A 13588-nucleotide genomic window follows, 5' to 3' on the forward strand; every position below is an offset into this window, starting at 1 on the left:
CAGTATCAGAAATATTTTTTTCAAAATACAAAATCATTTTAAGTGCGTTTGACAATAAAAAGCTATAAAACATTATTGCTACCTAAGTTCAAAGCTATTTAAGAAATAAACAACGTTATTTAGTGAACATGGCGTTATGAATAGCAATTGCTCTGTTGGCATATTCCATGATGCGCGCTAGCGCATCATGGAAAATATGCCAGCAGAGCAGTTGCTATTCATAACGCCATGTTCACTAAATAATCGTTGTTTATTACTTATATGTGCATTTTACCACTCGCAAATACCCTGTATTAGCCTAGACCTTGACAATTAGCTATTACATCAAAAGTAAACATTCAGACTGTAATGTATCTTTTTAATTCACATAGATTTGTTAACAAAATCAATGATATGACAGTTTTTCCTTTAAAATGTTATCAAAAACATGTTTAAATATTACATGTAAATACGTCAATTTTAATCGAGTAGGAGAAAAACACATGATGTATCGTATAGTGGTTTAAATCTATAACGTCATGGAAAAGTATATACAACGTTACTCCTTTATGACGTCATAGTATACTGACAGAGCAATTGCGATTATAGAGAAATAATTGCAGCTCCTCCGTATGGGCTTACAGTGGGAAAGAACAATGGAAATGCAAATATAACACATTATTTTTACCTATATACAAATACGAATCAATTAACAAAGTATATTTGAAAAAATATAAAATACAAAACAATTAACATGTTTAGTATATTGGGAAAAAACATAATAGCGTTAATCTTTAAAAGTATTGAATTTTTCTAAAAATTAAAAGCGACACAAATTGAAATATTGACAACAAGAGAAAAGCTGTCAATGTGACAGCAAACCAGGTTTTGTTTTGAATGAACATGTACAGTATCAAAAATCCATTTGTCAACCCTGGATTGATAAACACTACATGAACCTATCCAGAGATATGAAATATTTTGCCAAAAAAAATAGTAAGTTCAACAGCCGGTATTTTACCATAAATTATCAAAAATCAATATCCTAGTATAATGTACATCTCTTATATATGTACAATTGATCTGCAAAAATGGATACCCTTTTGGCAGCCGCCCGCCTGCCTGCCCGCCATTTTTACCATTTCAATAACGGGATTTTTCCTTTGAAAAACCCAATTAATAAAATACAAAACTATACATAATTTTACATACCTTCAAAAAAAGACAGAGAGCAGGTTATAAGTACATGTATTTGTTAAAAGATTGCAATCAAGTGACACGCATAGCTCAACTCTCGCCAGTCAAAAAAAGGTCTTTAAAAACTGACTGATGAAATTTGTTGAAATTGCGTATGTTTAAAAAAAATCTAAGTAATAAGACGATTAACGCGTAATGATATCATAATTCACTATGAGTGAGAAACTACTTTTTGCTATGGGGCTCAACCTGAGTAAATATGAGTTTTATGTATGATACCTGGTGTTTGGACAGTAAATTGGTTAACACATATCGGATAACAAAAAGATCAGTGGCATCAAAGAAAAATTGAGTGTAAGAAGAAACAAAATGACTTACAGTGAATAAACAATGTCACAATAGAAAAATAGCTTGGTATATACATAGTATGTCCAAAAAAACAGAATGAAACCTCAATTTTACCCAGATTTTCTAAATTAAAGAAATTTGAGGGTTAGTAAATCTTTATCATGTCCATCTGAATGCCTGAAATAAATCATTTATATGTGCCTGAATAAAAATATATGAGTGTGCCACTTCCCTGCTAACATACACATTTTTAAAAAGACAATATTTGGACCAAAGATTAAAAAATAAGAATGGAATGAACTGAATAAAAATAATAAAAAAATAAATAAATGAAAACTGTTCGATTTTAAATACATTTTCTTTGGAATCTAATGATATTAGCAAAAGATGGCTGCCATTCCCTCTCATTTTAAAACCATTAATTTTCATTTCTTCACATCAGTATGATTCACAGAAAAGAGGGACGGGTATTCAGTAGAGTTGAGATTCGTTTGTTGTTTTGTGGGTCTTTGCAAAACCTTTAGGCACAAAATCTCCAGAATTATTAAAATTAGATGCATTGATATCAGGGAAGACATAATTCTTCATGGCTTCTCCATCAGAATTTATATCCGAATCTGATATATACGGGCGGACTGATAATACTCTTGGACGTTTTCGTAGACATTCCTCTGTTTCGTACGGCGTCTTTAACAGTGTGTCTGATGTGCCATCTTCCGATCCACTGATGGAAAGTAATCCAGCAGTTTCTGTTCCTTTTATATTTTCTGGATTCATGGAACGTTTCGCTGGTCGATGTTGTTGATGGTGGATACCGTTCCTAGTAGAAGGGATTTCGGAGATATGGACAGGGTTGAGCCCCGAGTAACTATCGAGTGAGGTTGTAGATGCATCACTGTTTTCTGTGTATTGTTGAAAGGCCGTCGGAGCAGAACCTCTTCCAGGTTTTGTTTTAACCTTTGATCCGTTTTTTGTTCTTGGGGGAAACTTGGACCTGGTGAGCTAAAATTAAATTTTAATTATGAAATTAGTTTTGAATAGGGACACAAATTGCGAATGATTTATGTTAAAATTGCTGAATCATGCTTGTACAAATATAATTAACCAGATGTGTCGTAACGCAACGAATACAGCCAAAAATTAAAATGCCAAAAGTATAACATTTGTTTGATTGCAGAAAAAGATATAAATGAAATCCCTAAAATTACCCAATTTCTTTTAAGTTTAAAAGGCATAACTCTGTCAAAAACATCGGACCTGAACCAAATTCAAACTCAGCTTGTATATTAATAAGATATGTCAAATTTGAGTTCAATGTGTGCAACGGTTGTTGAGATAGTAATCGGAAAGTGAATGATGACGGAATGACAGAAGGACAGAATGTCGGAAAGGAGTAACACAATATGCCCAAGCCATTTCATGGCGGCGGCATAAAAATATTACCGGCACAACTGGTTGATGTGGCTTGTTTTTGCTTCTCATCATGGTGGGTTTTGCTCCTTCCTCGCTACTGCTGGAATGTACAGCATCTTTAAACCAGATTTGCTCTCGGTGTATGGGTATCGATGATGTGTTGCTTTCGTCGCTGGTGTCAACAGTCAAGCCCGACGTAGCTCTGACGTAGTCAGTTTCAATGGATGACTTTCTATGACATGTACAGTCGTAACAAGAAAGGCCATGCATAGAAAAATAATAATAAATACTTCTGTGGTTTGCTTCCTTGAACATATTTATAAATTTTTCTGCAATTTTTTGTTTCGGTTGCATCGACTTCAACTGAAAAAAGAGTCCCTCCCACAAGCGATTTTGATGACCTTTACTGGTTTTACAGTCGTTTATCATATCTTTTAGGTTCTTTGACAGGAGTTCCTCCTTAATCAGTTCGCATCTAAGAGACTTTATATCAACTTCAGATTTTATTCGACAAATTACACAAACGCTACTTGGTATCTGAGTAGTCAGATGTTTTTCGAAGGATTTTTTTAATTCAGAAGAAATGTGACCAAAGGAGGATTTATTCAAAATGTTAAGAACACCTAGGAATTTCTGGTTATCATATTCTTCAATGATTGCTGCAAAATAGTGTGCTTGATCTTTTCTGGAGGATTTTGTTATCTTATCTACTTCCCCCTCAGTCAGGTATCCCTGCATTTCGTCTAAAAGACTAGATTCCTTAACTTTCAGGTCATTTTCAATTAACTTGATGTTTTCCTTGACCGCTTTGGACACAGCTGTGTTTAGACCAATGTTTCCTATTAAAAGAAAAAGAGCTTAAATATAGAAACAACATGCAGTAAGTATAAGCTTGCTGATAGCGATGCACTTATTTTATTATGAACAAGAGGCCAATAGGCCTTAACCGTCACCTGAGTACTATAGCCCTTACACAAAATAGTCTCATAAATGCATTTAATTGAGTTTCCTCCCTGCCTGCCTGAATTTTTTGGAAAAGAGTCTAAATTCTAAATATTATCACAAGACCTATCCCTCGTATCAGAGTGAATGACCTACTACTGAAAAGGTGCACAGTTTACATACAATGTGTTTTTCTCCAAAATATGTTAGCCTACACATTAGGTTTTATTTTAATATGTTTTCATAGATAAACTAAAACAAGGTGTCTAGTATACTACTTATTACTTTACTATTAACAAGTCCACTTGTTTATTTTAAGAATTTTAAAAACTGTTTTTGTTTCAAATGATAAAAATACTGCATAGCTATTTTGATCATACAATTTCATAATTACTTTACATTTAATGATTAATTACTAAATATGAACAAGCGAAGGAAGATAACTCCATTTTGAAGAAGCATGGGAAGATAACTCCATTAACTGTTATGACCCTCTTCCATGAACTCCTTTCAATTGCTTTCACAATATCATATCGATAACCTTGATAAACAGCTTCATTATTTTTCTTTTCTAAACATGTGAATTAAGTCATTTCTTTCATTGAAATTCCTGAGCATAATAAAATAAAACAAATAATTCCCTGGCCCTCCCAGCCATAACCCTTGCCTTACAATACATGCAGGTGACATAAAATATTATTAAAGATGACAGGATAATTTTTTTTCCTTCTAAATATTAAGTTAGTTTTTATTCCGTGTTCTGTGTCTGTAGGGAAGAAGATTTTGAAACATTATGTGCAATAACACTATATGGCCGTATTGCCCCCCCCCACCCCCCACCCCTACGACATGAATACCTGACCCAGGGGTCATGAATTTCACATTTAGGTAGAGGAGTTTGTGGACACCATAACCATGCATTCAGTTTCCCTCCACACTTTTGGGAATAAAGAAGATTTTCTAAGATTTAATACATTTTAACTATATGGCTAAAGTGGTCCCGCCCTATAGCCTAAAGCCCCGTCCCACGATCATGAATTTAACAATTTCGGTAGAGGAGTCCAACGACATCATAACCATGCACCCAGTTTTATTCAAATATGTATGGGAGTAGATAAGAAGATTTTCTAAGATTTAATACATTTTCACCCTATGGGCAAAGTGGCCCCACCCTGAAGCCTGAACCCCTGACCCAGGGGCCATGAATTTCACAATTTTGGCAGAGGGCTTCATGGACATCATAACCATGAATTCAGTTTTTTCCTCACATGTGTGAGAGTAAAGAAAAAGATTTTTGAAATTTTGGCTTTTTTTGCATATTTTGCCCTGCCTGTGGCCCCCCGGGGGTTGTAGAGCCATGAATCATGAATTTCACAATTTAGATTCCTCTTACCAAAGAGATGCTTCACACCAAAACTGGTAACAATATATTATATTAATTAGCCTTCAGTTGTAGTTTTTAAGAAGTTAATAATGTAAAATTGTTAATGCACGACGCACAACAACGGACGAAGACCAATTGCAATAAGTTACCTGAGTGTCTCAGGTGACCTAAAAATGTATACAGGCAAAAGTGGCTCGCAAGAATCTTATATGAAATTTGCATGAATTTTATATAAATTTGATACAAATAACTAATCGCATGAAAAACATGCGAAAAATAATTCTTGTTGAAATTGTACAAGCATGATATTCTGATTAGAAAGTTTTCATCAGATTTTCGTACAATTTTCACACGATTTCATATATGAAAAGGAAATCGTTTGAAAATCTCGCAAGCCGTTTTTCCCTGTGTAAGATTGAATTTGAAGCATTATGATACCTGGATTTCTCACTTTCCCTTGGGCTGTAGAAGGGAAGTCTCTTTGCAATCGCGAATTTCTTTTTGTTCCATTTATTTTTGCAGTTGGAATCGCCACTGTGGGGTGTTTTGGTTTTGCGGTTAAATTTTCTCTCTTACTGTTATTTTGTCTTCGTGTAAGAATGGCATTTGGTACTGCATTGGAATCATCTCTTGTGTTGTGGTTTTCTGAATTCCTGTTGCTTATATCTTTATAACATATCTAAAATATATATATATATATATATATATATATATATATATATATATATATATATATATATATATATATATATATGTGTGTGTGTGTGTGTGTGTGTGTGTGTGTGTGTGTGTGTGTGTGTGTGTGTGTTTGTTTATACCGGTATTTAACATCAAAGAGTATTTAGTGCAAATTAAAGATATTTGAAAGTTTAATGCGATCTTTGAAGTTCGTTTATTAACAAATATTTAAATTTAAAAAAGGACCTTAATAGCAATATAACCATCTCATAATGAAGAGATACAGTTTTATATAACTTTGGTTTGGAAATCGTCTCTCAAATTTGAACCGTTTTAATATTAAGATTTTAAAGAACTGAAGAAAATATGTTTGAAGAAGTTCATAGAAGAAACTTTTTTGTACCTTTAATGTTTGAATATAAAGCTGATAAGGAAAAAAAAAACCCCAAAAACCAAAACGAGTATCCTTTTCCTGTGAAACTTTAATTGTTACAAAATAAATATATTACCAATATCAGTGCACCAACTAGATAAACCAACTGCAGAATGTATTCCATTGTAGGTATGAAAGGCTGTATCTGAAATTGTATTGTTCAGAATGTTAGTCTTGGAATATCATTAAATCACATAATCTCAGCGTTTTAAAAAGTTTTTAATCCTTTTTTCAATTTTATTTACCAAACATACCAACTTATATCCTATGAATGTCATCGTACATAAACCAATAACCATGAGGAAATGACACAGGCGTTTTGTGAACTCCATCTGTAAAAGAGTAATGCCATACATGTACTGATTTTTTTTCAATGGCCGAAGTCTTTCTATAGCTGTAAAATATTGTAGCTCTATATATGGGGAAAACCGAGTTGACATGTCGTAGAGCTCACTTTCTCACTTACAATGCAATTTACAACACACAAAATTTGCAGTATTTTCTTATTAACATAATTTTCTACAACATTAACTTACAACTAACCGCTACTTTGGAGGGTCCATAATGGAGGGGGTAGAGCTTGGTATGTCAATCTTAGTTCAACATTCGTTTGATCTGTCATTTTAATTTCATCATGCAACTAATAGCTAACAAACATCGTGCTATTTTTAGATCTTGGAAAATCCACAACGGCGATGTCGAAAAAAGCACATTAATTACCGATTAACCCCAGTTTTTTTTGTTTTGTTTTTTTATAAAATATATCTTTACCATAAGATAAGTCCTTTGACCGTTTACCACGTATGCCCCCTTGCTGAGATAGATGTCGAAGTTAGCGATGCGTTTTTATGAAGTTTGAACGGAGAAATGACAATTGTATATCCACTATTAATTACCATTAAGAAATGAAATAATTAAGATTTTTGCTTTGCGTGCATAGCGGGAAGCATGGCGGCACTGTGTGATGCATGGCGGGGGATCTTCAATGCATACTGATAGCGGTATCGCTATGCAAAAACAGCCACGGGAAAATATACATTTTTAAAGAACCTATATCATTATATTAATAATTATCGTTTCTTTCAAAATTTCCTAAAAATGGTATACAACTTTGTTGATATTTATTTTCGTTATATTGAGGCATTTTCTGATAAAATACGAACATTTGCTGTACATTGATTTATAATATTGATCAACATTTGATGTGTCTATAAATAGAATGTTTTTTCCCGAATTTATAAATAAAATTTCATCGGAAAATCCTAATTTCGTTGTATTGATAAAGTTAATAAACATTTTAAATATTTTCCACATTCCTTCATTATCTGACAAGTATTTAACTTTATTCTAGTCACTTAAATCCTTTTCCCCATACGTCATCCGTCTTACATGTATCATATAACTATCGCTAGACTCTATTTGATCGATCTTGAAATTTAAGGCCTAGATTACTCATTTTTTTAGAAGTTTCCCTGAATATTTACATTGTATCTTAAAAGATGCAAAAAAATTAATTCGAATATTATGTATTACAGTACCTTCTTGCAATGTTCGGTGTTCTCTTATTGAATTTGATTTCTCCAACACTTAGGTCACGTGATCCTGTTTTATGAAACCGAAACCAGGGTTGCGTTCAAGATCGTAGCAGCTAGGTAGGGCTACGTAGTTGAATGGTAAGCTAGCCTAGCCGCTAGGTAGATATTCGTAGCCTAAATATTTTATGCTAAGCATCAAATTCAAGATGGCCGCCTTAGTTACCAATTTATAACAAACATGAAATCTATTAAGTTAGTGATATTTTGTTTATCCCTTAAGGTATATTAAATTTTAACATGTATATTTTCGCTTGAAATTAACAAATTTTGTCGATGTAATTAGTCTTTAGTTGAATATTTCCAACTTCAAATCTGAGACCTAGCGGCTAACCTAGCGGTAGATATCTACGACCTAGCGGCTAGGCTAGCTGCTACGATCTTGAACGCAGTCCATATCTATATTTATAGAGGTTGAGTCATCAAACAAACACTGGCTTTTGTGGCACGGTGTAAAATGCCGACTGGACCGTCCACTTAAAAGTGTCACGAAGCAGTTTGTGTCACTATAAACACAGCCTATTTAGTTTAAGAAATATATTAATCCAAAATATACATATAAGTATATATAAGTGAACATGGTTTAAAAAGCAGGCAAAATAGCCTTATTAGTTCTGTCCATAGGAGACCAAGGTTTGAATATCTATAAATAAATGCTAATTGTGTATTATACTTTTTAAAGTTTTACATGGATATTTAACTAACTTACAGAGAATATAGAAATAAAGCTAAATAACAAGATATTAATGCAACTGATTTATATAGAAAACAGCCTATTTGATTTGTCTTGTCAATGAAGACATGATAGCTGTTATTTCTTATATAACATTTGCACAAAAATACTGTTATTAAATTTCTTTTTTAAAATCTGATCTAATTGTCAATTAACGCATCAGTTACATCATAAATTATTTGTTCAAGTGTGTAGATAGTCGAACAATAGCTACTGAAATAATAGATCGAACAAAATTTGTTAAAATTAACATATTAAGCTCAATTTATTTCACTCTCTGCCCTTTTTAAAAAGTGAAAAGTCATGAGTCATCATTTAACACAAAACCATAAACAATAGCTACGTACGGTCACGTGGCACATAAGTACCTTTCTTCCTATCAGTCGTTGCTCAAGGAGTTCAATGAAACCTTGCAGTGTCGGATTTAAGGCACCCGGTGTCCCCTCCCTCAAAATTGTCAAAATAAAATTATATACTCCTTCTGGCAAAATAATATGTTCAACTTGCAAGTTATATTTTTCTTAACTTTTTTTTGGAAACGCACGTCTTGTTTGACGCCCCCTCTAGCTTCTAATCCGCTCCTGCCCTGAATCCCTAAATAAACCGTGCAAAATAATGACAGCTTCGAACTAATATTTGTTATGCCAATGAACAACACTGAATTTTTGATCCACCTACTTACGTGCTAGCTATTTTCTATTGTAAAGGATAAAAAAAACCATGACCTGATATATTTGTACCGCATACACAATCCTTAACGCAAGGGATTTATTAAAATTGTGAGCTCTGAAACATTTACATATTAAGCTCAATTTATTTCACTCTCTGCCCTTTATAAAAAGTGGAGAGCCATGAGTCATCATTTTACACAAAACCATAAACAATAGCTACGTATGACTTATAACCTGACATAAGTTAAATTTTGACTGACCATTTGAAATATATTTGTTCAGCATTGTAAATGTTAAATTTGGTAAAGTAAAAGAAAAAAGAAAATTCGCGACAAAGTCCCTTTAAACCATAATTTTACGAAATTGGGGTGTAAAGTTTTAATTAACTAATCGATTTTTATGGCAGTGTTGTATCTAATACACAGTACATAAGCATACCGTTTTTTTGTAATTAAGGTTGACCCAGTGTTTTAGAAATATTTGTCAAACCAATTTTTATTAAATCGAACAGTTAAAACAATTTACAAACTTAGTATAGAGGGCAAACTATTTATAAATTTCCATGTGTGTTCCCCTAAAGTGATCATTAGCTCATGACAAGGTTAAAAAAAATCAATACCCTTTAGGCTTTAACACATTGTAGCAGAATCTCATTATCTATGAAATTATGCACCAAAATACAATTTATCAAAGTAACAGTTTATTTGCAGGTTTTATACATAAACTTTAAAAATACCTACAATTCGTGTTCTTCATTTTCATAAATATTATTTTTAAAAAAATAAATTTTTTATGGCCGTCTTTTATATGTATTTATTAATAATTGTATTGTGTTTTAATTGATACCAATTTTTAGCTCTAAGATATTCTGTTTGGAGCTAAAACGATGTTAATGGTATACGAAAAAAATACCAAAAAATTCATATAAAATACTTGGAAGCTGATAAAGGTGTCAGTTTTGTGTAATCATTTTTCAAAATGATTCTTCATCGATCCATCAAATAATGCATTGGTGTGTCGAGCCACCTTAGAGCTTAACTAGGATCCCATGCCTCCATACAGTGTCGAAAGCTTTGGTACTGTCCAGGAAGCTGAGATACACACTATTTCCTTGTTCCAGGTTATGATAAACAGTTTCATGTAAATGAAAGGAGGCTGTTAAGCAGTCAAGTTTTTCCTGGAATCCCTGTTGTTGCGTACAAGGAAACACACTTGAGTCAATGATATGTTGTTACATACGGTTGTTGAGAACACTTTCGAATATTTTGAGGTTACAGGATAATCAAGCGACCAGTCTGTAACTATATTACATGACGTTTTAAGTTTGTCTGCTCCTTTGAATAGGGGACTGTAACGCTCTTCTTCCAAGAATTAGGGGTTCTCCCTTAGAGAACGAGTTTGTTACATAGTTTGATATGTTCGTACGTGATCTGCTCTGGACTGGGTGCTTTCCTTCATTTGAGGTTCCGGATGATTGGTAACGGTTGTAAACGGTCCGCCTGGAATCTCTCTTTTCAGCTCAGAGCAGTCTTTTTCGATTTCCGAGAATTTAATTTCAACACGACACCAAAGTGCGTCATCAAACGAATCGTGGTACGAGAGAGAATATATACATGTATTTTCGTAATATATAGCGAATGCTTCTGCAACTCCCGAAGGGTCGTAATAGATATTTCCATTGTCGTCGCGAATTTCCGGATAGGTGCGAGAGGTTTTTTTCTTCTGTCGTTTTACTAACTTCCAGAAAAGTCTAATATCACATCGGCAGCGTTGTCAAGGTCATGGTATCCGAATCTCAAATGTCTCTTTACGCGCTTGTAGTACCGGTAGGATTCGAAGATCATGTCCATTGGTCTGCCTTCCGCTAGCCAAGTCCGGCGCGTTTCTCGCTCTTTAGTTTGGAGATGCTTTACATCCTTTGTCTATCCAGGGCGGGTATGGGGATTGTAGCTAGAATGCGGAATGTTATGTGTGGCTGACTTTGTAAGTGTTGAGACGAGATCGTCTTACAAAGTGTTCATGTAGGCCAGTGTGTGTACTTGACGGGACAGTAATTCGTCTAACACGTAGTGCATACTTGTCCTGTAGGCTACAATAACGTCTGCAGAGGCTTTGTGCCAAGCTGGAAATTTTGCGTTTGAGCGGTTCAATAAATTTCTGTAAGTTGTATTTTTTACGGACTACTTGTTTAAGCGCAGTTATACAAGTAGTTGTTTGGCTGTAGTAAATATAGAACCGATCAGATATAGACAGGTCATCGAAGAGCAATCAACCCTTTCGAACACGATTTTTTCCGGCCGTACTTATGACTGAGACGAGTTCAAGCCACGTTGGAGAAGAGCGGGCTTTTCATGCTGCGCCTAGAGGTTCACAACACCGGCCCATACAAGGTTCTATGGATGATTTTACGACCGCAGTCTAAGCATTGGATATTTTTTCTGACAAGCTAGAGAGAGAGAGAGAGAGAGAGAGAGAGAGAGAGAGAGAGAGAGAGAGAAGGAAGAAACAGAAGATTGTCAACGAATTGAATTTGATTTCAAAATCAACGGGGAAAAAGGTACCGGACGTTAAGTTTCAAAGTAACAAGATCCAATTTGAATTCAACTCGGACAGAGAACGTGACATTCTTAAAGCAGTTAATTTATTAAAAACCAATAATGTTTTATCTGCAATTGACGCTTTAAATTCTTTTGTAAAAGACTTGAACAAAAGAAATAAAGTTGTACGTATTGCCGACAAGTATGGATGGGATGTCGTGCAAGAATATCAAGATGACCCTATTACTGATGATACTGACGATGCTACTAAGCTTAAACAAGCTATTTTTAGAGCAAAGAAAAGAAACAACAACAGGAAGCCTTATGAGCGTAACAACCGTTCGTATTCTGGACAAGATTCGCAGGGACTTCCGGGACAGTTTTTTCGTCCGCATGGGCAGGATTTTGGATCAAGTTTCACCAGAGCAGATTATGAAAGATATCCCTATTATCAGCCGTTCACATCATCTCAGCAATGGTACAGAAAGGCGGCATCATCTTGAAGTGGAAGTAGCGGAGCAGCAGCCCGGAACATCTGCTTCTATTGCAACAAGTTCGGACACTGGGCCAACAAATGTTCGGAAAAGGGAAACGGCAGTTTTACAAACACAGCACCAGCAACAGCATCAGGCAGCAAACAATAACTTGGTGAGAGACTGTATTTTGTACAACAATGTGTTTGAATTTAAAAACTCTACTTCATCCAAAGTTAAAGGCAATTTAAAAATGCATTTAGATTTTTGGGAAAGCCAAAAACATTTTCCAGATTTTATTATGAATGTTATACGGTATGGTTATTTTATTCCATTTGTAACTGAGCCGATAGCAGTGTTGCTGAAGAATAACAAATCTGAATTTCAGGACAGAGATTTTGTTGAGTCTGCTATTAATGACTTTAAGGATGACGTTTACTCAGAATGAAAAAAAAAAATTCCACTGATGATAATGAAAAACCAACTATTGTGTGTTATAGACCTTACATATTAGTGCAATTCTTCACTTTCGAAAAAGTAGGTCAATGACCTACTTTTTTAGTTAATGGCCATTGAATAATTTTTGAAAATTTAAGAAAAATCCATAAAAATTTTACACTAAGATTGAGATTTTCTTAATTGTGAAAATAATACAAATTGCTTAACTCTTTAACAAATGAAATACTGTTTATGAATAATAGTGATATTAAATAGATACAAAGCATAAAGTTTTTATTCACAATTTTTATAGATTTTTATAGATATTCTAGTCCGAATTTCCTCTATCAGTTTTCAAATTACTACACATTTTTGATTCAATATAACAAAAAACTGAATGTTGATAATGCTAAAACATTTATAGTATTAAACAAAGTATATTGACCTTTCTCTGCTGGCATAAAATTTATATGAGGTCAATGATCAAAATTGTGAGATATGGTGTCTTTTATCATTTTTAGGCATTTTTCAATATTTTTGTAGTGTTTTCCATACGATTATCTATAAGAAAAAGCAAGATAAAACCAACAAAAAATATGCAAAATTATGTTGACTAACAAATAAAATCTTATCTTTAAATTTTACAGTACTACCAAAAATATTTCAGTGGAAAACAAAATCTGAAAAATTTAGTCCGAATTTCCTCTGTTTTGCTAAAAGTCAAACTTTGTCAGACCCTAATTCCATAATTTAGTAAAAATATCGATTGT

General features: G+C 33.7%; 1 protein-coding gene across 1 annotated transcript; it reads right to left on the reverse strand.

Annotated features, from left to right (window-relative positions):
* Positions 1-654: 654 nt before the first annotated feature.
* On the reverse strand, positions 655-7942 carry LOC128182710 (uncharacterized). The gene is made up of 6 exons (XM_052851439.1): positions 7913-7942; positions 6629-6706; positions 6451-6519; positions 5702-5942; positions 2968-3776; positions 655-2526 (listed from the first exon to the last, which is right to left on the reverse strand). The coding sequence occupies exons 2-6, from the start codon at positions 6704-6706 to the stop codon at positions 1996-1998; spliced, it is 1728 nt and encodes a 575-aa protein (XP_052707399.1). The 5' UTR covers positions 7913-7942; the 3' UTR covers positions 655-1995.
* Between the last annotated feature and the right edge of the window lie 5646 nt (positions 7943-13588).

The sequence above is a fragment of the Crassostrea angulata genome, chromosome 5 (genome assembly GCF_025612915.1).
Source record: "Crassostrea angulata isolate pt1a10 chromosome 5, ASM2561291v2, whole genome shotgun sequence".
In the NCBI taxonomy this organism is placed as follows: Eukaryota; Metazoa; Mollusca; class Bivalvia; order Ostreida; family Ostreidae; genus Magallana; species Magallana angulata.

What these genes read in the sequence shown, in the direction of transcription:
- LOC128182710 (XM_052851439.1), bottom strand. Translation starts at nt 6,706, where the DNA reads ATGGAGTTCACAAAACGCCTGTGTCATTTCCTCATGGTTATTGGTTTA. An exon ending in TAGTTGGTGCACTGATATTG is followed by an intron (nt 5,943 to 6,450) that starts GTAATATATTTA and finishes TATATATTTTAG; the next exon opens with ATATGTTATAAAGATATAAG. An exon ending in AGGGAAAGTGAGAAATCCAG is followed by an intron (nt 3,777 to 5,701) that starts GTATCATAATGC and finishes TTCTTTTAATAG; the next exon opens with GAAACATTGGTCTAAACACA.